General features: G+C 44.9%; 4 protein-coding genes and 1 non-coding gene across 10 annotated transcripts; 4 read left to right on the top strand and 1 right to left on the bottom strand.

The window, feature by feature from the left end:
* The first annotated feature begins 763 nt into the window (after positions 1-763).
* Positions 764-4,583, top strand: LOC119125847 (proton channel OTOP2-like). The gene is made up of 6 exons (XM_037256765.1): positions 764-1,247; positions 1,329-1,465; positions 1,549-1,607; positions 2,275-2,531; positions 2,626-3,500; positions 3,591-4,583. The coding sequence occupies exons 1-6, from the start codon at positions 818-820 to the stop codon at positions 3,759-3,761; spliced, it is 1,929 nt and encodes a 642-aa protein (XP_037112660.1). The 5' UTR covers positions 764-817; the 3' UTR covers positions 3,762-4,583.
* A 498-nt stretch (positions 4,584-5,081) lies between these two features.
* On the top strand, positions 5,082-8,446 carry dnaja3a (DnaJ heat shock protein family (Hsp40) member A3a). 4 transcript variants are annotated; one of them, XM_037256804.1, is made up of 12 exons: positions 5,082-5,319; positions 5,742-5,866; positions 5,943-6,026; positions 6,101-6,307; positions 6,473-6,625; positions 6,782-6,929; positions 7,016-7,080; positions 7,170-7,298; positions 7,383-7,498; positions 7,603-7,700; positions 7,881-8,007; positions 8,226-8,446. In XM_037256804.1, the coding sequence occupies exons 1-11, from the start codon at positions 5,103-5,105 to the stop codon at positions 7,991-7,993; spliced, it is 1,455 nt and encodes a 484-aa protein (XP_037112699.1). In that variant the 5' UTR covers positions 5,082-5,102; the 3' UTR covers positions 7,994-8,007; positions 8,226-8,446. The 4 variants fall into 4 exon arrangements, with proteins under 4 accessions (XP_037112699.1, XP_037112698.1, XP_037112700.1 ...); XM_037256803.1 differs by having other exon boundaries at positions 8,092-8,446; XM_037256805.1 differs by lacking the exon at positions 7,881-8,007.
* Positions 8,447-9,517: 1,071 nt separating this feature from the next.
* On the bottom strand, positions 9,518-13,004 carry hmox2b (heme oxygenase 2b). 2 transcript variants are annotated; one of them, XM_037256881.1, is made up of 7 exons: positions 12,982-13,004; positions 11,864-11,962; positions 11,264-11,349; positions 10,950-11,067; positions 10,394-10,885; positions 10,157-10,280; positions 9,518-10,082 (listed from the first exon to the last, which is right to left on the bottom strand). In XM_037256881.1, the coding sequence occupies exons 3-7, from the start codon at positions 11,326-11,328 to the stop codon at positions 9,955-9,957; spliced, it is 927 nt and encodes a 308-aa protein (XP_037112776.1). In that variant the 5' UTR covers positions 11,329-11,349; positions 11,864-11,962; positions 12,982-13,004; the 3' UTR covers positions 9,518-9,954. The 2 variants fall into 2 exon arrangements, with proteins under 2 accessions (XP_037112776.1, XP_037112775.1); XM_037256880.1 differs by lacking the exon at positions 12,982-13,004 and adding an exon at positions 12,440-12,496.
* LOC119125873 (tubulin epsilon and delta complex protein 2) lies at positions 12,541-20,776 on the top strand. 2 transcript variants are annotated; one of them, XM_037256814.1, is made up of 12 exons: positions 12,541-12,644; positions 12,817-12,942; positions 13,317-13,360; positions 13,546-14,041; positions 14,150-14,200; positions 14,285-14,363; positions 14,638-14,782; positions 15,044-15,136; positions 15,529-15,602; positions 15,686-15,825; positions 15,909-15,967; positions 20,260-20,776. In XM_037256814.1, exons 1-11 carry the CDS (start codon positions 12,628-12,630, stop codon positions 15,940-15,942), a joined length of 1,299 nt encoding a protein of 432 aa, XP_037112709.1. In that variant the 5' UTR covers positions 12,541-12,627; the 3' UTR covers positions 15,943-15,967; positions 20,260-20,776. The 2 variants fall into 2 exon arrangements, with proteins under 2 accessions (XP_037112709.1, XP_037112708.1); XM_037256813.1 differs by having other exon boundaries at positions 15,415-15,602.
* On the top strand, positions 13,030-13,103 carry trnat-agu. The gene has a single exon. It is a non-coding gene; the product is annotated as a tRNA-Thr (tRNA).
* Positions 20,777-20,845: the final 69 nt, after the last annotated feature.

Raw genomic sequence — 20,845 nt, 5'->3', positions numbered from 1 at the left:
TACAAAGACTTATTAGGAATCTGACATTTTTACTTTTAATGCCTTCATTTGAAAACGGACATTTGTACTTTCTATTACTTACTTTGTCAAAATAGGCTTGTTACTTTTTTCAAAATAGGCTTGTTACCTTCCGCAGATGCAAGAAAAAATAAAAATAAAATAGACAACGGTAAACTCAACTGTAGATGAGATTTTGATTGATTTATTGATATTTTGGGGACTTATTAGTCTTTAATAATGATGGCGCACATGAGACTTATTAACGTTACAGAAAAGTGCATCATTCCTGTTAGCATTAGTAATTTAGTTTTTTTTGTTAGCCGGTTTACAGTGTTGCTCTGTCACTCTTACAAAAGCGTAAATCTTAATGAGTTGTTTATAAGGTTAAATGATGCTTAAATAATTTATTAAAGTCAGCAAACATATTAGAATATGCTGTTTAAATGGTGTGAAAATCAGAGCTAACGCTACTTAGCTGTTTTTCATCACTGTGTGAACACTACAAAAGTTTTGCCAACTGTCTATAGGTGAAAGTAAAAATCTCTATTCAGTGCGTTTGTATTGTTCCTCTTTGTATGAAGCACAAGTATTGAGTATTGTGACTTTGGCAACAGATGGAAACTATGTGCCATTTGCTGACGAACTCAGCCGAACCTGTGTTGCAATCTCAAAGTGTCAATTATGCTGATTCCAGTCACGGAAACATTTGCACATGGGCGGGATCTTTACGGGGAACGGCAAACAGCGGGCAAGCTTGTAAAACCAGTCACGTCTCGAAAAGGCGCACAGATGCCACCGGTCATTCAAATGCAATGTTATGTCGCAGGACATGTGCTTGAACATGGGCTTCCCATGCAACTGTCTGGCCGACGGGAAGCTCTGTGAACCCTGCAGGATGAGCAAAGACGGTCACGACGGCGACTCCCACCACGGCGCCGTGGCGGAGAACACGGGCGAGTCCGAGCACCCGAACAAAAAAACGAGTTCTCCCAATAAGGAAAGGGACAGAAACTGGGGATGGATTTTGTCCGGGGTCATCTTTATCAACATCCTGATGTTGGGCATCGCGTTGGTGAGCGGCAGCGCCTACGAGCACGTCGACATCAGTATGTCCGACCTCCAGGTTTTCATGGTCATCATCCTCATCCTCACTTGCATCTGGATGATCTACTACATCATCTTCACGGCCAGAATTGATAAAGCGGTGGCTTACAGGGACCAACACGCCGGACCCGTTTGGCTCAGGGGTATGGAATCTTGACAAATCCATATTTGGGGGGGGGGTCCGAATACATAAGTGTCAACATAATGTCCATCTTGCTCCGCAGGAGGAATGGTGCTCTTTGGACTCCTCAGTATCATCATGGACATTTTCAAGATAGCGAGCTACGTCGGCTACCTCCACTGCGAGTCGGCCATCAAGATTGTTTTTCCTGTGATCCAACTTATTTTCATTGTTGTGCAGGTAAATGTCAAGTGTGCATGCTCATTACAATAGTTATTGTTGGAATGACCCCGAAAAGTTTTAACTGGGAAATTTGTTATCAGACATATTTCTTGTGGGTCCATGCCAAAGACTGCGTACAGCTCCAAAGGAACCTTACACGGTAAGCCACGATTTGGATTTTTGACTTTAAAACAGGCAACGGCCCTTTAATATATGTACAAAAACATGGACGGACGATGGATGGATAGACACGTTGACGCTGAGTTCTGGATTGACGTCACAAGTGGTTCTGAACTGGTTGTTCGACTCTTGCGGTCTATTTTCCCCTAAATGTTTCGGTTAAATTCTGAACTGCATGAGCGTGAGAATAGACTCAAGTTCCATCTCATTATACAAAGAAGTGCTTAAGCGTAAATCTGCCTTCACAATAGGAAATCATTTTCAAATCATTCCATTCAAACACATGCATGAAGCTGCCTGTGTCTCTAAAGGTGGATTTCTGCCACACCAGCGAAGCAACCACAAAACGTTTTTGCGTCACAGCAGCAGCAACGCAAGTATTAATAGGTGGAGAATCGAGAAAAAAATTGGCACCACCATTCTTTGCCTTTTCCGGGCAGTCAACTATGAACTAAATAAAATCCGGTTCAGGCACATAGTCATGAGAAAATCTCATGGCCTGACCTTCTACCATCTAGTGAAAGCATTTTTTATTGTTCCGTCTGTCATTATAAGTTGCTATTATGGATCGATCAGCAATAAAACATTATGTGTCGTAAATAAAAGATTTTTGAGGAATTAAGTTGGATTGAATAATTTCCCGGCAGGTGCGGTCTGATGCTCGTCCTTTCCATTAATCTGGTTTTGTGGATGGCTGCGGTCACGGACGAGTCCCTGCACCAAACAGCCCACCCAGACGGCGGCGGCCATGGTGGCGGCCATGGTGGCGGCCATGGCGACGACCACGGCAGCGATAACGGCGGCGACCACGGCGGCGCACACGGCAACGACACGCACGAATCCGACGACCACCATGACAACAGCTCTCATAAGATCTGGGGACGGATGATCTACATCCAGAAAGGTACAGAAGATGCCATTTGAGAATCGTTTGAGCTCAAAACCACATTTGAGTTTCAAAGCGGATCTGATAAGCTCGCGTTCTTTTCCCGCCGCAGCGAGTTACGGCGAGGACCAATGCAACTGCAGCCACACGTCCTGTACCATGTTCAAAGACGCCTACTTCTACCTGTACCCCTTCAACATCGAGTACAGCCTCTTCGCCTCGGCCATGGCCTACGTCATGTGGAAAAACGTCGGGCGACTGGGCAAGGCCCACGACCCGCACAGCCACGGCCACGCACACAAGTTCCACCTGAAAGACGCACTCATTGGCCCCCTGGTGGGCGTTCTGCTGGTTTTCGCCGGCCTGGCCACATTCATCGTGTACGAGATGGACATGAATGAGGACAAAGAAGATGACCACAGCAAGAGAGACCAAGCGCTGTTGATCCACTTTGTCATAAACATCGTGATTATCAGCCTGATGCTGGTGGCCACCCTGGTCGGCACCACCATCTACAAGCTGGACCGCCGGGAACACGACTCAGAGAAGAACCCCACACGTAGCTTGGACGTGGGCCTGCTGGTGGGAACCTCCATGGGGCAGTTCATCATCAGCTACTTCACGATAGTCGCCATGGTGGCATCCGGAGCCCAGGGCCACCTTAACAGGCTCAACTTGACCTGGGCTATACTGATGGTGATCCAGATCGGGCTGCAGAACTTCTTCATCGTCGAAGGTCTCCACCGGGAGCCTTTCCACGAAGAACAACATCATGAGCACATAACCACGATGACCAACATCTACGCCGTGGAGCACTACAGCAAAGAGATGCATGGTCTGCAAGGATCGGAAATAAGAGCCAAGCCTGAGATGGAGGTGCCGGCGGTGAACCCGTTTGACCGCATCGTGCACTACCCGCATAAACTGACGTGGAAGAGGAGAGTCCTGAAGGAAGTTTCCGTTTTTTTGATGTTGGCCAACATCATTGTGAGTATCGTTTTATCAACCCATCGCTGATCTTTTACACTCAACTATTTTAAAACAACAAAATTGCTAACGTTTGCTTCTTTTCGCCAGCTGTGGATCATGCCGGCGTTCGGCGCTCGCCCCCAGTTTGACCACCCGGCTGAAACGGAATTCTACGACTTTAACATGTGGGCAGCCATCGTGAACGTCGGACTGCCTTTTGCCATCTTTTACCGCATGCACTCAGTGGCCGCCCTCTTGGAAGTGTTTGTCATCTCTTAAGTGGACGACCTCCGTGGTTTGTTCTTTTTTTTTTCCATCAAACCAATAGTCCCCAAACTCTTTTTGAAGACCGGTTTCACGTTAAGCAATTTTTCAACAAGTGATTAACAACACAACTTAGCTTTAGCTTAGCTTTAGCAACACTCAATGGAGTTGTTGTTGCCGGTCCCATCTTGGGGAAATTGTGAGCGTCTTTCTTCTGTCCCGTCTGTGCCGGATTTATAAATCAAAACTTTAAGATGCAGATTTACAAATTAATATCTTTTTCTACAATCGTTTTGTGCCGCACAGTACGAGTTCGCGGCCTGGTGGTTGGGGATCTGATTTATTCCTCTTATCCTAGTTAGGATGACAGGAAAGCTGGAACTTATCCAAGCTGACTTTGGGCGAGAAGAGGGGGAAAGTCTGTTATACTCTGAATAAACAACCAGTCACACTCAAACAAGTGTTCACTTGAGCCAACATAATGAGAAAACCAAATCAAGCACAGAAAAAGCATGCAAACACTGTTTCTGTGCAGTTTAAGGCTGACGTGTTCGCCATTTGCGCGGTTCCACAAAATGTTTGTACAATATGAATGTAAATTTTGTTTCTCTAAAGTCACTTTAGTAATGTGGTAAAGTTTTGACTGATGTTATTGCTATTGATACTTATTTTATTATTAAGGGAGAAAAGTATTTCTTTTACCCCGTAAATAAATACATGTGTAGGTGTAATGTACAGATGCCGAACGAAAATAAATTAATTGCATTCTTTATAGGCTTCAGCGTGTATTAAAAAATAAAGACAAAAAATAATAAAAATGATTTCAGGTGGTCATGATTATTGCCTTTATGTAATTTGTCATTCTGGTCAAATTTCTTCTGGCCATTTATTACTTGAGATAACACAAAAAGCTAAAGATTTTTTAGACCTTGATGCAATACAGTTATCATAAAGGATTCTCCTGTTATCATAAAAACATTAACTGGATTTTATTGTAAAAAAAACGTAATCTATATTTCTTCCCAAAAAGTGTATTTCAGACTTTTTCAAATGGATGATGCTTTCTTATGGTATCTATTGATACGAAATAAAAGGTTTCATAAACACCAGCAGGTGGCAGCGTTTGCTCTGCCAACTACACGCTCCTAAAAGGAACTCATATTTATTTAATTTGAACCATATTTTACAATTTTAACAACTTTAATTTGGAAACCTATTTTCCTGCTTTTCACGTTAGTACTAACTATCCATTTTTTCAATTCATACATTTCAAGAGGTAAATTTCCAGAACAAATATGACGCAACAATACAGTGACGTTGACTTCCGGGCATGCGCAGTGCACCATAAGTGAGGGAATGATGGCGTCTTCTGCTGCCCGCTGTTCCTCACGCTGGTTAACTCTCATCGTGTCGTCTGGGCACCACCGGCACCTCCGTGTGACGGGCGCTATTGTCACCGCTTCTCGTGGCTCGCTCCGGGGCGTCTGCACGTTTGGAACCGGGACGCTTTGGACCGGTGGGAGCAAGGCATGTGGCGCTGTTGGGAAAGGATTGACATTGAGAGGGCTACCAGGTTTGTGACGTTTGGTTTTAGCATTGGGCTAATGCTAGGCTTTATTTAGGTGTCATTTTTGTTTTGCAGTTCGATATGAATTATCTAACAATTCTTTGATATTGTTCTTTGAGTGTTCGTTTGACTTAAGTTTTTTTTCTTGTTTCATAATTGATACTCCCTACCAAAACTTGTATTTCTTTTAAAAAGTCAAAGTCTGCTTTATTGTCAATCTCTTCACATGCCAAGACACACAAAGAAATCGAAATTACGTTTCCACTATCCCACGGTGACAAGACATAGTACACGACATACATACAAGCAAACAACACAAAATAAAAACAAGAAGGCACAAACAATGAATAATAAGAGTGATGAGTAAATAATAAATAAACAAATAACACAATAAATAAGAGGAGCTGTGCTGTCTTTTAACCCCCCAGGATTCAAAGCAGCTCAATGCGGATTTCATACAAGCACTTCAGCCAACAATAAGCAGGACTTCTACCAGGTCCTTGGGGTACCTCGCACAGCAACCCAGAAGGAGATAAAGAAGGCCTACTATCAGGTCCGCATTTGCCGGGCAGATTTACAACACGTATTTTGTCTCTTTTATCACAGTGTGCTTCTTTGTCGTCCCCCAGATGGCCAAAAAGTACCACCCGGACACTAATAAAGACGACCCAAAAGCCAAGGAGAAATTTGCTCAGCTGGCTGAAGCTTATGAGGTTTAGTGTTACCCTTCTAGCTTTCTAATGATTTTTTTTTCAAGACTCAAACCACTATAACATTTATTCCTCAGGTGCTCAGCGATGAAGGAAAGAGGAAGCAGTACGACACGTATGGCCAAGCGGGCTTCAACGCCGGACAGGCAGGCGGCGGGCAGCAGTACTGGTCCGGGCAGACGCAAAACGTGAAGGCTGAGGAGCTTTTCCGCAAGATCTTTGGGGAATTCTCCGGAGGACACGGATTCGGAGACTTTGATGCCATTTTTGAACAGCCGCAGGAGGTCAGTTGTCTAGATTACGATGATGCTTTGAGAGATTATGTGGTGTCGGTGTTCTTTTCATTTATGTTTTTATCTCCTCCCAGTATTGTTGTTTGTCATGAAATCAACATTTTTATCAAAAAGTGTTTGCATAGCCCCAATTTGTATTTTGTTTTCTTTGCACAGTACTTCATGGAGCTGACGTTCACTCAGGCAGCCAAGGGAGTCAACAAGGAGATGACAGTCAACACTGAAGCCACCTGCCAGCGCTGTGACGGGAAGGGCCACGAGCCTGGCTCCAAGGTCCAGCACTGCCACTACTGCAATGGCTCCGGCACGGTAATACTATCTTCTTCTACGCATGTATGACCTCAAAATGTGGCTCAGGCTCAAATCGTAATCATTTTAGTAAACATCTGGATGCGCCATGACCATTGTAACACTAATGCAGATTTCCTTTCAAATGGGTGCCTTACCGCAATAAATGTCCCGCAGGAAACGGTGAACACGGGACCGTTTGTGATGCGCTCTACTTGTCGACGATGCGGCGGCAAGGGATCGGTCATTTCCAACCCATGTCACACCTGCCGCGGGACTGGACAGACCAAGCAGAGGAAAACTGTCACGGTTCCTGTGCCCGCTGGTCCGTCACGCCGCCATTGTGAACGCCATCGGCAATAAAAGTAACAAATATCAAATAACTGTTGAATGTTTATTTTTTTCCTTCAGGAGTGGAGGATGGCCAGACGGTGCGAATGCCTGTTGGAAAGAAGGAGATCTTCATCACGTTTAGGGTGAGTAGATCAGATCTGCATTTGAGTAAATAAACTTTTAAGGAAATGACAGGAATTCATCCTTCAGTGTAAACGGTTTGTGGTTTCAGGTCCAAAAGAGCCCAACATTCAGACGGGATGGCGCCGACATCCACTCGGACCTTTACGTCTCTGTGGCGCAAGCAATCCTGGGTGGCACGGCCAAGACGCAAGGCCTTTACGAAACGCTCAATTTAGCGGTAAATACTTAAAAAATAAAAAATAAAAAAAAAGCCTCGTGAGGGCAACAGTGGTCAAGTATTTGACTTTGGTCCTTGGATCAGATCCCAGCAGGCGTCCAGACAGACCAGAGGATCCACCTGGCAGGGAAAGGAATCGCCCGCATCAGCGGCTACGGATTTGGAGACCACTATGTCCATATCAAAGTTAGAGTACCCAAGTAAGACATTTGAGGGGACGTGTGGATATTCATCGCAAGACCTGACCTGTTTGGATAACGCCGGTTGCATCTTCTTTTTTTTTTTTTTTTAACCCTCTTTGAAGGATGCTGACGGACCGGCAGAGAGCTCTACTCCTGAGCTACGCTGAGGACGAGGCCAATGTGGAAGGAACGGTTAACGGCGTCACAGCAACCGCCACAGGTAGATGTTGCTCATTTCACTCGATTCATTTCTCCACCTTGAAACGAGTGGGAATGCCTTTTGATTTGTTATAGCCCCCCCAACAAAACAAAAAAAATCAGTTCACTTGTAAATTGAAGTGGATCATTTACCGGAAGATGGTATCGAGTAATGTCTGACGCGGGGTGAATGTGTGTCCAGGAGGGGGCAGCAGTGGTAAGCAATTTGAGGAAAGGCTTGACACAAAAGGAGGCCAGTTGAAACAAGAGGAGGGCTTTTTCGCCACACTCAAGAAATTGTTTAGTTCCTCCTGACAGCCACAAACCAGGTAGGACGGGTACAGCTCTGGTTTGTGGCTATCGGGCTCCAATGTCTTCATCGCATTTCAAGTATATTTCTGATTGTCTTCCAGGTAAGAGGTCTTCCTGGAGTTGAGAGGCTCGGTCCTCCCGCGTAAAGACCGGCATGCCCTCGGCGTTCCCGCACGCATCCCACAAGGCAAAGAAGATCCCGTTTCGGCTGATTAAAACGCTTCGTCCACTTCAGCCCCAACGACTCTAAAAGATGGCGAATCGTAGCAGTCTCCTCATCCACAAACGTAAATGATATACGAAGACGCAATCATGAAAGGTTTGTCACTACACGCCCTGCTGTTCATCGTGCTTTCATGTTGACACGCTCATGTTATTTTATAACTTGAAAAGTTTATCTGGCCTTCCGGAGAATCAAATTTGTGTATATGTAATAAATGTAAAAGTAAGCATTTAGTTTCTTATAATGTGTCATCTATTGGATCCACTTCAGAAAAACAAAAAATTATTCCATATATCAGTCACATGGGTTTTATTTGATTTCAGACAGCAGAGTTTTGTCCAGATAATGAGAGCAGCGATACAAGTGCATGCACATTGTTTTCCATTAGACTTATCATGCCGGACATGTGCTTTGCCCTCTTTTGACTGTCTCAAGAGTCTCCAAAATACAATACGATCTCAGTATCGCCTTGAAATTAGAGTTGAAGTATCCTTTAAAATAATATCACCATGTCATGAGGGAAAATACAGAAGTTAAAAATAAACATGTCAGCATTCAAATTAAAATCACTGAAGTGTGCAATTACACGACATGTACACAAAAACAATAAACCAGCATACAGTATGAATTAAAGAATATGAATGCAACCGACAAACTATTTTATAAATTGATACCTAACCTTCCATCAAATACTCAAATAGGCCTTCATGTAATGTGCCCTATTTTTACTCTCCATTCAAAAAAAAAAAAAAAAAAACCAGCAACAATCTCCTTTGTCCACACCATCATACTATAAGCTAAATAGTATTACAGTGTTATTAATATGGACTCCTTTGGCATATTAAACTGATCTGTCATTCATGTTGGGGTCAAACTGTGCAATGTTTAAAAAAAAAAAAAAAAAAAAGTTTTTTTTTTTTTTTTAATTAATGCATCAAGCCTTGGTGCATAATTCCCAAATACTTCGCACTAATCATTCACTTGTCAAAGCATCATACCACAATTCCTCCGTTGCTCTTTTAAATCCCATTCCTCATTATTGTCCAATCCAATAAATAAAACATGGATTGCGATCTTGCGCATAGCTGAGATGACATCTGTAAAGCACATCTACAGATTCTTACAATAAATTGTACAATATTCTACTAACCAGATCTTACTTGGGATATTTTTTAATATATGTGATAAGAAAAAAATATTTATCCCTTGCATAAATGGATACGTGAGGAAATAGTTAACATGAAAGGCCTGTGTAGGAATGATCAAATGTAATCATTTTTTTAATTTTAGCAGTACATCAACTGAGCACACTGCAATATCAAATAGTATTATGTGTAAGGAATAAACCGCTCTATTGGTAAAACCGTCTTCTTTCCTGAGTCAAATCGAGTCCCTGTATAGCCAAAAACATTCATTAAGAACGCTCATCCGCAACATGTGCATAGTATGTTTTGACCAAGTAATTATCATTAAACATCATCAAGACCTGTGCTTCGATCATCTGTCAAGTTAGGGGAAAGTGAGAGAACCTGATGTGATGACATCACAGGACGGACGGATGGTGCAAAGGAGGTAGAAAAAAAAAGACAGGGTGAGGGGTCAATCAGGTTAACACATTGGAAAATTACATCCAGGCAGATTTCCGATGGCTGCACGAGGCAGCTTTCAATACACTTGACTTGACTTGGTCTTTGAGCCTGAGGCCTTCTTCCAGCGTCCCGCCCTTCAGTGTTTTCCCTCCTCACATCAGATACCAGGCAGCCACGCCGGCTAAAGCAGCGAACCACGCGGCGATGAGGACTTGCCCTGTGGGGTGCCGCAGGATGGCCATGGCCAGTTGACACGCGTACGCCGTCCCACCTGTTGCTGCTAAAGTGAGAGGAACAAAAATGAAAGAGCTTAGTAAGCCGAGTGCTAAGTATGTTATAAAAACAAAAGCGTACCCATTTTGGCAGCGTAGTAGGGACATTTGCTGATGTCCCCTCCCGTATCTCCATGAACGGGCATTCCTGCTTCGGAGACTTCCTCTTGGAAGGTTTTCCCGATTTCCTCCAGCTCCTCAAAAACCTGTTCATGCCCGTAACCATTGTTAATATTGTCTGTCTTGAGTCTTCACAGTTTGGGATTTACCTCGGTACAAAGTATCTGTACTTGGCTACATTACAAGAGTGGCGTCTTACCTCCATGTTGAACTGGAAGGCCTTGACAGCCTCGTCCACCAGGCTCTTCTTGGTCTCCACGTCCAGTTCCAGCTCGTTCATGCGGCTACGGTAAAGCTGCTTGAAGGCCTTGGCGTTGTCGATGGCGTCGAACTGGTAGAACTCCAGGCCCTCTCCCGTGGGAGGGAGCTTCAAGGCTCTCTGCGCCACCTTCTTCAGCACCTGGCCCCCGGACAGGTCGCCCATGTAGCGGGTGTAGGCATGGGCCACCAGGAGCGCCGGGTCCTCCTGGCCCACTCGGTGGATGCGCTCCACGTAGCGTTGTGTGGCCGGGGAGCAGCTGATCTCGCTCTTCCATTGGGGGCCGTAAAAGTATTCCAGGTCGCGGGCCAGAGCCTCGTGGCGGTGCAGCTCGGCCGGGAAATACAGCGGGGCGAAATGGGGGTGCTCTTTGTTTATCTCGATTTCCTCCTCCATGGCTGTGTAGGTGTAGTAGAGCGCTACGGCGCCCAGCTGATGGCAAAAAATAGCAATCGTGATTTCATTTGCATTTAAGCCTTTCATCTTTGTTCCTCACCTTAAAGAGCTCTTTGCGGATTCTACCCCTCAGGAAGTCCTTCACGAATTGTGTGTTCTCTGCCTTTTCATGGACTTCTTTGGTACCAGCAGCCAGCATCTCTGATAAATCATCGGGCCTGGGGAGAAGAATGGAATTATGTTCTGTAGTCACGAATATTGATGCTGGTATGTCAACATCTTAGTTTTCTCTTCTCGGTGTCAGAAAAATAGTTTGGTACTAGTGTGATATTATAATACTTGTAAAAATGATCCTTTAACATTAATCAATCGGTTCTGTTTTAAAAAACACTAAAAACCCAAGAGAGGTTTAACCTGAGGGTGTCGTCTTTCTCCTTGTACATGGGCCCTCCTCCGTTGGACAACGGCGTTGCGGCCATCTTGTTTGATGGTTGCCGCCCCTAGAAATCGTAAAACACCAAAAATGTGGAAAGCCCCAAAGAGTGTAAGATTGAATGGAAAATAATGTACTTGCGAAATCAAAGTTGTGATTGATAGTGGTGATAAATACAGGATTCTGTGTTTGGTGAGGTGCCACAGACAATTACTAGCTTTGTCAAGTCAGAATTTCGGATACAGCACCTGTATTGCTTGCCGAATGTGACGTCCGACGTTGTATTGTATACAATGGTACAAAGCGTGTGACCGTTTGTGATGAGTAATCACTTTGCCTTATACTATACGAAGCAGTCACATGCATTGATGACAGAACAAAAATGACGAAATAACATTGTGCATTGTTTTTTTTTGTTTTTTTTTTATAACAGCTCCAATGTGTCTTAGTAACAAATCTGTAACCTGTGTTAACTTTGTGTGAGTAAAGATCTGAATCAAAAGAATATAAAGGCGTACATCCTAGTTAAATTTGGGTCAAAGAGTGAATGGATTTTCTGCTTCAATGTTTTACTTATTTACCAAAGAGCCAGATGTTCAGATCAGGAAAAAGAGGTGGCCCTACTGTGGTGTTGATTTCCCTGAGATTATGGTGGTGGTGATGCCACAAGATACCAGCCTCTGGGAAGATATCAAAGCAACGGTCGGTTGAAAGCTGATTAAAAACAGGCCTGGTTTAAAGTTAAAAAGGACTGTAGGTTACAAGGACAGAACGGTAGTTTAACTACACTAATACTAGCAAACAAACAAAAAACAGCAAGACAAAGAGGCCCTGTGTGATTCACGTAGATTATGGATGTTACGGCTACAATTTGGTCAACTTTTATTGATGAGAGATTTACAACCTTCGTCTCAATACGATTAATACATTGCTTCTTTGTTAGGTAGAGTTTTGCAAAAAAACGTCATTATGACAACAATAACAACAGCTAACTTTGCTAACAAGACGCACGCTAATACCTAGAAAGGTCTCGGCTAAGTTTCGCAACAAGACGGTCGACAAATTTAAGATTTAAAGATATTATGATTCTTTTTGTACACTTTTAGAGTTCAGATTTAAAACGGGACAATGGTATATTGCTATAACGCCGTACTAACCTTCACTCCAGCCACTTGAACTAGACGTCCACTGCGCATGTCAAGTTCCACCCCCAACAATATTTAGAGCATCACGTGATATCACCATGTGATTGAAAACAGGAAAAATTAAGGGCCAGTTTCCAAACCACGAGGATACAAAGTCGCGTTCCTGCTTTTGTCGGTGTTTATGTAATTAAAAGTCGTTCATGTTTTGTCAAACGGGGTAATTTGGCTCAAGAATTTTCATTGATAGTACTATTTTAACTTTTTTTGTCAGTTACTTCCGTATACGTCATATAGATTCGTATTTTTTCTTGTTAGTTTTTGGGGGGAAATATAACGGCACACTTCGACGCTTTCGAATCAACTCATCCCGATTTCATGTTATTTTAAAGTCCAGAACAGCACAACTACAGTATGTCGCTGCTTACCTCTGTCGAGACAGCCATCAAGTCGTGCAAAGACGAACAGGCGAGGGTAAATGGTCGCATTCAGTTATACAAAGACCTTCTACATAGCCTGTAAGTACCCTTTTTTGTTCGACAAGGACTAGTATTTACCTAGTTGCTGTCGATTCAATTTGATAACTGTGGCCTGAGCGGGCACCTGGCGCTGTGGCTTAGTTGGTTAAAGCGCCTGTCTAGTAAACAGGAGATCCTGGGTTCGAATCCCAGCAGTGCCTTTTTGACGTGATGTGACGTATTGTTATTTACATAAGTGTATTAAACGGGCACGATATTATTGCTGTTGTCATATATTAAGTAACGAAAATGTCGTCTTTAATAAAAGCATATATCGTGGATCAAATTAAATACATTTTAATTTGACTATTGTATGTAGTTGCTAAAATTTCCTAGTTATATATGATTAGTCCCATTCTGTCTTTTCCCTCCAGGACTGCTCCAGAAGAACCAGAACCGACTAATGACGCTCTGACCGGTAATATTAAGAAAAAGAACCGATAACATTATGAAAAAACTGAAAAGAAAAAATATGTATCTTAAAAACAATTGAAAACTGCTGTGTTAAATAACTGTGAGTCACTTTGGAGCACTGCAATTAGTTCCCTGACGTGGGGCCACTATTTGAGGAAATATGGAGCTAATGTTTGTGTATCTTTTTAGACCCAACCACATCATTTCCAGAGGAGATCCAAGAAATGATGCTGCTTGAGAAAGCATTAGAAAAAGCTCTTTGCGTGCGCACTGGCAAAAGGCTTACCAGTGAAGACCACAAGGGAAACAAACCCACTCAGTTTCGAAATGACTTTGCTGCCATACCCAAAAAGGCGACTTTAAAGACCTTTGGAAATCCGACAAACAGCAAAACAACCCTCAAATCCACCACTACTGACAAAAAAGCACCTCAAAGGTCCGTGACATCATCAAGCTCCTCGACCACCTGTGGTCCCGGAAGGTGTAAAAATACCACTCGTAAAAATGGGACCCGTTTGAAAACCATCCAACATCACGCTGTAAAAAGTGTTCAGCAGACTGCCCCAGTGAGCATCACTGGAGGAAATATCGCAGCAAGTGGTGAGCACCGGACCAACGTTTCAGATGCTACATCGTCACATGACAAAGGAGAAATGGGAGATCACAGTCTGCCTCAACCAAGAAGGTACAACATGCTTGACCTAAATAGGAACGTGACTCGTTTACATTATGTGGAAATCTGCCATTTTGAGACACCAACAGCAACAACATTCATTTGTCTCCACCCATCCAGACAAAGCAAGCAGAAGGAAGAGTGGATTTATTTGAGGCACAAGCAAAACAGGTGTGTAAAATCGCTCCGTGTTCGTCCGACCGTTACACAGGTCGTTTCTTACTTTCCTTACTCCGCCATTTCCTTCCTCGACAGAATGTGGGACAAAGTGATGGCCGCTCAAAGGAAACCTGCGGCGGGGAGGAGTCGCTTCATGGAGAGAATGAGAGCAACGGTATATCCTTCCTCTTTTCGAGTGACCCCTGCCAAATTTTGGTGGGAAAACTCTCACGCACATTTTCCCCACTCGAGTAGCGGTTAGCACATCTGCCTCACAGTCGACGTGTGTGAGAAAGTTTATTGAAGACTAGACTCCCCATAGAGTGCCCTCAAATAATCACACAATGCATTTTGAATGGGACTCAACAACCGATGGTCCTGCAAATCTAGGAAATCATTTGGTCCAGCAGTATGGATACTTATATACTTTGTTAATGTGACATTTACAGTTTCCCAAGGACTGGCCGTCTGGAAGCCCAGAGCAGATCGAAAGTCTGGTCGACAGACTGACTGACCGGGTTGCTGAACTCGACCAGCAGTGCCAAACGATGAACCTTCTGGATCAGCAGACCTCAGAGCAAAGCGCGGAAGCGGGTACAGTCGAAGTTTTTAATTAACCTTGGCAGAAGAGTAAAACATGAGAAGAGGAAGAACATTTTGAATCCAACCCAGGCTTTTTAATTATACTTTGACCTTGGCAGAGGCCTGAGAGCTGATTGGAAGTGGTTGTCTTAGGAATTTACACTCTTGCGCTTCTCCTTGACTCAATTGTTTTGTTTTTTTGCCAGACTGCAAGCCATAACATCTTCAAAGCATGTTTGCATTGAACACCTCGCATTGTTTGAATCCTTGCAGGGTTGAAAGAAAACTGCCGCTCCTGCCTCACGCCCGAGACACTGCAAACAACAGCAACAGAGCTTCGGAATGTTGCAGAGCGAGCGAAACAAGGTTTTTTCATTATTACTATGCTAATTCCATTTTAAAGGGAACCATGGTCACATATTTATTCCACAATTAGTACCCTAACCCATTTTCAGTTATGGACGGATTAAATATTTACTTGGTAGTTTAATTTGACACTTGATGGGGTGGGCCATACGATTAAAAATTCATTTCCCATAATGCATTTCCCGTGAAAGCCATTTGAGCCGCCCTGGCTCATCAAGCTAAGGCACCAAATATTTTAGGCTTACGGTTGCTCCCGCTCTAAAACCAATTTTCGACAGCGTGGGAAGCGTGGGATCGATGTAAACCGGAGGCCGTTTGTCTTCATGCCGGCGAGCCAGTGCAAGATGAGGCCATCACGAGGCGTCTTCCTGTGACCGTCACTTACGCCTCAGAGGCCGAGCTGCGACAGCTGGAGGCCATCAGGATGCGAGTGGCTCTGCTGCAGCAGGAGGTTCACCTGCAGCAGGTGAGTACTGCGCAATGCACTCATTCTGGAATATTTCATAAGCGTTGCAATGAGCCAATGGCGTTTACCCGTCCTCGTCACAGGCTCTAGTGGACGCTCTGTCCCCTCAACTGGCGTCCATCATCCCTTCGTGTACCAACCGCAGTGTGCTGAGAGACTTGTACTCCCTGTTAGGTGAAGGAGGTCAGCGTTTCCCTGCCATCGTCCTGGACTCTGAGCCTGAGTAAGGATTGATCCTCTTTTCAAAATGATTGTTTTGGAACAACTTGGAATACATTTTTCTGTTTGCTACATCGCCCGTTGCAGGGGACTCGCAGAGTTGGACCACCATTCGCAATAAGTGGCGACTGAACCGGTGCAACAAAGTAAGTCAAGCACCACATTGTTCATGATTGTTTAGTTCAACATTTGAGCATAAAATAGCTCGAAACTCTCAGTTGATGTGGTTCCCATTAAAATGCCCCACACAGTCTAATTTTGAAAACTAGTCGTTCGCGTAGTTAATATCTCGGACAATAAAGATAAAAGAACCGTCAGAAGTTCAAGCCATTGCGACAGACTTTGGGGAATTAAAAGATGTCACAAAAATGGCTCATTCTAGTGAAGTGTGCAGAGTACAAAGTAATTCCCCATCTGTGATGCGGAGAAACTCGGCCATTGTGGGTTTATTTACTGAGCAAATGTGACGTTAGGGGAATACGTCGGAAGCCTCGAAAGAGGCCTTGCGCCCGCAGATGACGTGCGGATGGCCTCAGACTTGCCAGACGGGGCGGCAGGTGGCTCCGAGTTCACACAGCAGGACGTGGGTGTTAGAAGCCTGCTCTCTGAACACACCAAGGCTGAGATGATACACGCGGGGAGGCTCTCGGCCGTATGCTACGATCTGGAAATGCCAACATTTCCCTCCTGGGGTAGAAAAAGAGCTGAAGTTCAAATGTTCTACCGAGTGAATCTTAATAAGAGCACTCGAGAAAGAAAAAGTCCGACCTCTTGTTAAGGATCAGAAGTGTCAGACAGCATCCTCCGCCAGGTCGTATCAGCTCGGGTCCAAGTTGTGGTGGCGCCGACCTAGCGCAGCCTTTCTCTGACCGGAATCATTCAGCTGTCACCAGGTCAGCGCTCCCGCCCGCTTGGCCTCGCCCTGCCTGTCTCATGCCCGTTTTTCTCTTTTTCCCAATATCCTCATTTTCCGGTGAGGACGACACTTTGTTTCCGATGTCAACCGTAGCTATCAACAGAATTACTCATTTGTCAAATACGAGTTGTGGCCGCCTGCCAGGTAGGGTTCATGGAGTCTAAGCATAACCGCGATGAAAAAAATTGCCGTGCTTGGCCAACTAGGTCATCAACGGGTTTTGAATGTGAGCGTGAACGCTTGTCTCCGTGTGCCCTATGACCTCAATGGAGCCCGCCTCTCACCCAGAGTTGAAGAATCTCTCATTTTGCCCCAGGAGCTAAAAAAGAAATTCCACAGAAACTCGAAAGCTCCCCCAGGAATCTCCGTTTTTCTCTTGAACGTGTTTTTTCCTTCAGTGCTTACAAAAACATTCCTCTCCTCCTGTTCCCATCTTTTGTTTTGGCTTCTGCGCCTCTCGAGTTCTCCTTTGGCGCAACAGCATTGGCCGCTTAGTCACCGTGTTCAGCTGCATATGGGTGTGTGGTACTCTCCATTTCCAACGTTCCCCTGAGCAAGATGTTCGAATATCGCAGCAAAACAGTGTGCTGTATCTTACGGGAGGAAAAAAAGTATACCTTATCTCGGAAGATCTTATGTGGTCGGCATACATATGAGAATATTACGTCTTCAATTATCTCGTAATGCGGGCCTTGAGGAGCAGCTGTCTTTTTATCGAATCACGGGAAGACTGCCAAAGTCATTCTACTTCCTGCAATTTTCAACCCTTAATTCGTTTTGGTCGCATTTTCAGTCATAAAAGACTCAACTCACTGGCCACGTGAGATCGGGTAACCCGAGCACCACTTTGATATCGAGCGAGGGTATGGCTAGCAGCGTTTATGCATGTAAACATGTTGCCTGCTCGCTGCACGGAAAGGCGTGGGTAGATGTCCAAATGAAGACCCCCTCATCAGGAGGGAATTGTTACATGGTGGTGAAGCGACACACCTTTGTTATTGCAGAGTGGTGCAGAGCATGTCAAATTTACGTCAAAGGGATTCTCCGTCACGTCGCGGTCGGCTTCTGGCTTTTTTTTTTTCCCTTTTCCCCCGACTGGATAACATCGAAAATACAACAAATGTGAGGCATTGATGGGGAGATGCGGGGGGAAAAAAGAGGAAGCTGTTAACGCTCCCCTTCGCTGCTATCGTCACCCCAAAGAGCACCAATGGGAGGACTCGGACTCCCCCAGAGCTCCTCCCCCTCCCCACGCTGCTTTATATGAGCCTCGCCACTGCGCTCAGTCCCAGTGCACAATGTGCTGCCAGAGAGTCAGAGTAGAGACGCTCACAAAGGGAGGGGGAGAACGTGAGGGTTGTTTTCAGACCAACTTCATCTGAAAGCTGCTTCTACTCCTGTCTGCAGAGACCTCGTCTCTCCGTTTGGACTTTCTCTATCCAAGTGACTGTACAAAAGGGGCTCAAGCGAAGACTCACCTGCCCCTGCAGCAAGGATGGGCTGCACCACAGGGCCCCTTGCGTGCCAGCCGCAAGAGAGCCAGTCCTTAGAAGCCGGAAGTGCCAAAGTCCCGGAGGTGCTCTCCTCCTTGGAGCGTCTGTCCCAGGCTACGGGGGGTATGGAGAAGTCTTGGTACCGCTGCATCTTCCCCTTTGGAATCATCTCCTTGGTGATCGGGGCAGCAGGAACGGGGGTTACCTACGCTTACAACGACTTGCCCCAAACCAAGGTGGTGTCTCTGGTGCTTCTGGTCTCCGGGCTGTTGCTTCTGCTGATGGCCACCGCTTGCTGGAGCGTCCACAAGAGGAAGAGGAGGAAAAAGAAAGAAGGAGGCTCCTTTGCCTCGGAGCAGTGTCCGCTGTGAAGCGTACGCGAGGAGAGGGGGAAAGTGTTGTCGGAACTTCCCAAGCGGAGGTTGGAGAGCCGACTGAAAAAGCTAGCACTCCACCTCCGGCGTATGCCTTCGTTCCTCTCTTCTCCGAGCTTTGGGGACGGCCGATGTACAGACGCTCCGGATCTGTTTAGTCTGGACCGTTTTGGATTGGCAAGGAGCGATACACCGTGTCTCACATAGTGTTTTATCATCAAGCAGGTGTCCAGTGTCAAAACAACCTCCAAGGAGACGCAGCAAATATGTACGGCACACCGCGTGCATATTTACGCGCACTGGCAGAGCTCCCTCGCTATGCAGAAGCGCCGCCAAAGTCACTGCTGGCGTCACCGGCCGCGTCAGTCGCGGCATTCCTCCCGCCCCGGAACAGGTGACTCTCCGAAAGAGCCCGAAGACGGCAACCCGATACTCGGGGCCCAAAGAGCAGCGCACCCACGTCAGCAAACGGCGTCACTCCCTCGTCCTGTGACACCGCAGCAATGTGTCGGGGGGGCTTTTTTTATGCAACGGGAGAGTGGAACTTGAGTCGGCGAAGATCTCCATGGTGGCATCAAATCGGAGTCCTCAAAACGAAATACTCCAGGACCTTCTTACCGAGGAACACCAATATTTACACAAGCAAAGCCCCCAAATGGGCGACGACGGGGATCTCTGTGTGGGGTACCTCAACTCCGCACAAGTCAGGCCAGGATTACTGAAGGACACATGCCATAACTGGGACCCTGTCTGATCCCGCTCGGCCAGAAGCCCCTCCCGCTTCATGCCTTGACCAAGCACACATGGAAAAAGGCTCTTGTCACATTCGTATGTTTCCATATGAACTCTTGCCCTGCGCTCACCCTCGTGCTCCTTTTCATCCATCTCCCATTACACGACCCGCTAATCGTTTTCACAGCTGAAAATGATTATTAGACACTCACTGAAACGGAGCAAACTAGCGAGTCAATGTAGCATTGTCGAGGGAACTTGTTTCCCGGGTTGTCGTCTTTAACTCGCTGTTCCAAACTCGTGACCATCGGTGAGTTCTGAATGCAAATTGATATGGAACTTTTGTTTTTCTATTTGATGAATGTGAATGCTGACTTCACAATGAAACGCTACCTCTTATAGCATTCAGATGTGTAGCGTGATTAACAAAGCAAGACATAATCCAGCCAAAACATCCAAATTATAATATTGAAATAAGAAAATGTATTTGGTGGCCACGATTTAGTCTTTTGTGGTCAGAAATTAGCATTTTTACGAGCACGTTGGATCTGTATTGTGACCAAAATTAATTTTCTTAATGTCTTGTCTGCGGCTCCAAAGTGCAATGTTCTGAATGTATGTAAGATTAAGATTGATGCCCCCCCCCACACCGTACTCTTGAAAATAAGTTTTAACTCGCATTCTCCGATCAAATGTGTCTATGCATCCAGAAGTAGCAAATACGACAACACTTAATGCCAAAGTCAACCCCAACTGGGAGGAAAATGACATCGCTGGCCTGGGAAAATAAGGGATTCTATGGCATGTCTGAAGGGTTGAATTGAAATCAGTCCCCATGAGACCATTTAATCGATAAGTTTTAATTCAAATCTAAAAGGATCAGTGAGATGTAAGCGTTGTAATTTGTTCTGTTTTTCTGGCAGTCTGGATGCACTTTGGCTCCTCTCACAAGTCAGTCTTGGTACTACAACGGATGTCATGTGAGGTCTCCCATTTTAAAAATCGGGTTCAATGTTAACAATCAAGAGTGTATCCTGTGAAGTAATGAATTGTAAACCCTCGCTGGTGTGGTATTGAATCATGCGGTTGTGAAGAATTTGGAAGTGTCGACAGACGCTGTTAGCAATTTCTTACTAATCTGTGTCATTGTGTTGCCACGGTGCATTTACACAGATGACAAAGTGACCAGATATTGTAGGTTTTTTGTTTTCCCTTCTGCCTTTAAATATGAAAACTAAGGGAAAATCTACCTCTGTGCTCCGTGTAGGTCGGGCAACTTTGTAGTGCTGTATTTTTGCCTCAAGGACGACAATGTTTTCTGCTTTTGCTGTTGGTGGAGATGTGTATTGGTCCTGTACATGCAACAACTTTATATTTGTATTGTATATTTCTATGTAGATGTACATTTTACAATGTTGTAAATAAATGTTGAAGAATAAATAAATGTCTTTGATTTGAGTTTTTTTTTTGTTATGCCGCCAGGAAAATTTTGCTGGAAAACAGCTGCGT

The sequence above is a fragment of the Syngnathus acus genome, chromosome 8 (genome assembly GCF_901709675.1).
Source record: "Syngnathus acus chromosome 8, fSynAcu1.2, whole genome shotgun sequence".
NCBI lineage: Eukaryota > Metazoa > Chordata > Actinopteri > Syngnathiformes > Syngnathidae > Syngnathus > Syngnathus acus.
Note: the sequence above shows the minus strand (reverse complement) of the source record. Positions and strands in the feature narration are given on the sequence as shown.

What these genes read in the sequence shown, in the direction of transcription:
- LOC119125847 (XM_037256765.1), top strand. Translation starts at nt 818, where the DNA reads ATGTCGCAGGACATGTGCTTGAACATGGGCTTCCCATGCAACTGTCTG. An exon ending in CGGACCCGTTTGGCTCAGGG is followed by an intron (nt 1,248 to 1,328) that starts GTATGGAATCTT and finishes CTTGCTCCGCAG; the next exon opens with GAGGAATGGTGCTCTTTGGA. An exon ending in GATGATCTACATCCAGAAAG is followed by an intron (nt 2,532 to 2,625) that starts GTACAGAAGATG and finishes TTCCCGCCGCAG; the next exon opens with CGAGTTACGGCGAGGACCAA.
- dnaja3a (XM_037256804.1), top strand. Translation starts at nt 5,103, where the DNA reads ATGATGGCGTCTTCTGCTGCCCGCTGTTCCTCACGCTGGTTAACTCTC. An exon ending in CACGGTTCCTGTGCCCGCTG is followed by an intron (nt 6,930 to 7,015) that starts GTCCGTCACGCC and finishes TTTTTCCTTCAG; the next exon opens with GAGTGGAGGATGGCCAGACG. An exon ending in CGTCACAGCAACCGCCACAG is followed by an intron (nt 7,701 to 7,880) that starts GTAGATGTTGCT and finishes ATGTGTGTCCAG; the next exon opens with GAGGGGGCAGCAGTGGTAAG.
- hmox2b (XM_037256881.1), bottom strand. Translation starts at nt 11,328, where the DNA reads ATGGCCGCAACGCCGTTGTCCAACGGAGGAGGGCCCATGTACAAGGAG. An exon ending in GAGAAAGACGACACCCTCAG is followed by an intron (nt 11,068 to 11,263) that starts GTTAAACCTCTC and finishes TCTTCTCCCCAG; the next exon opens with GCCCGATGATTTATCAGAGA. An exon ending in CTACTACGCTGCCAAAATGG is followed by an intron (nt 10,083 to 10,156) that starts GTACGCTTTTGT and finishes CTCTCACTTTAG; the next exon opens with CAGCAACAGGTGGGACGGCG.
- LOC119125873 (XM_037256813.1), top strand. An exon ending in TGGAGAGAATGAGAGCAACG is followed by an intron (nt 14,364 to 14,637) that starts GTATATCCTTCC and finishes TGACATTTACAG; the next exon opens with TTTCCCAAGGACTGGCCGTC. An exon ending in GTCCTGGACTCTGAGCCTGA is followed by an intron (nt 15,826 to 15,908) that starts GTAAGGATTGAT and finishes CGCCCGTTGCAG; the next exon opens with GGGACTCGCAGAGTTGGACC.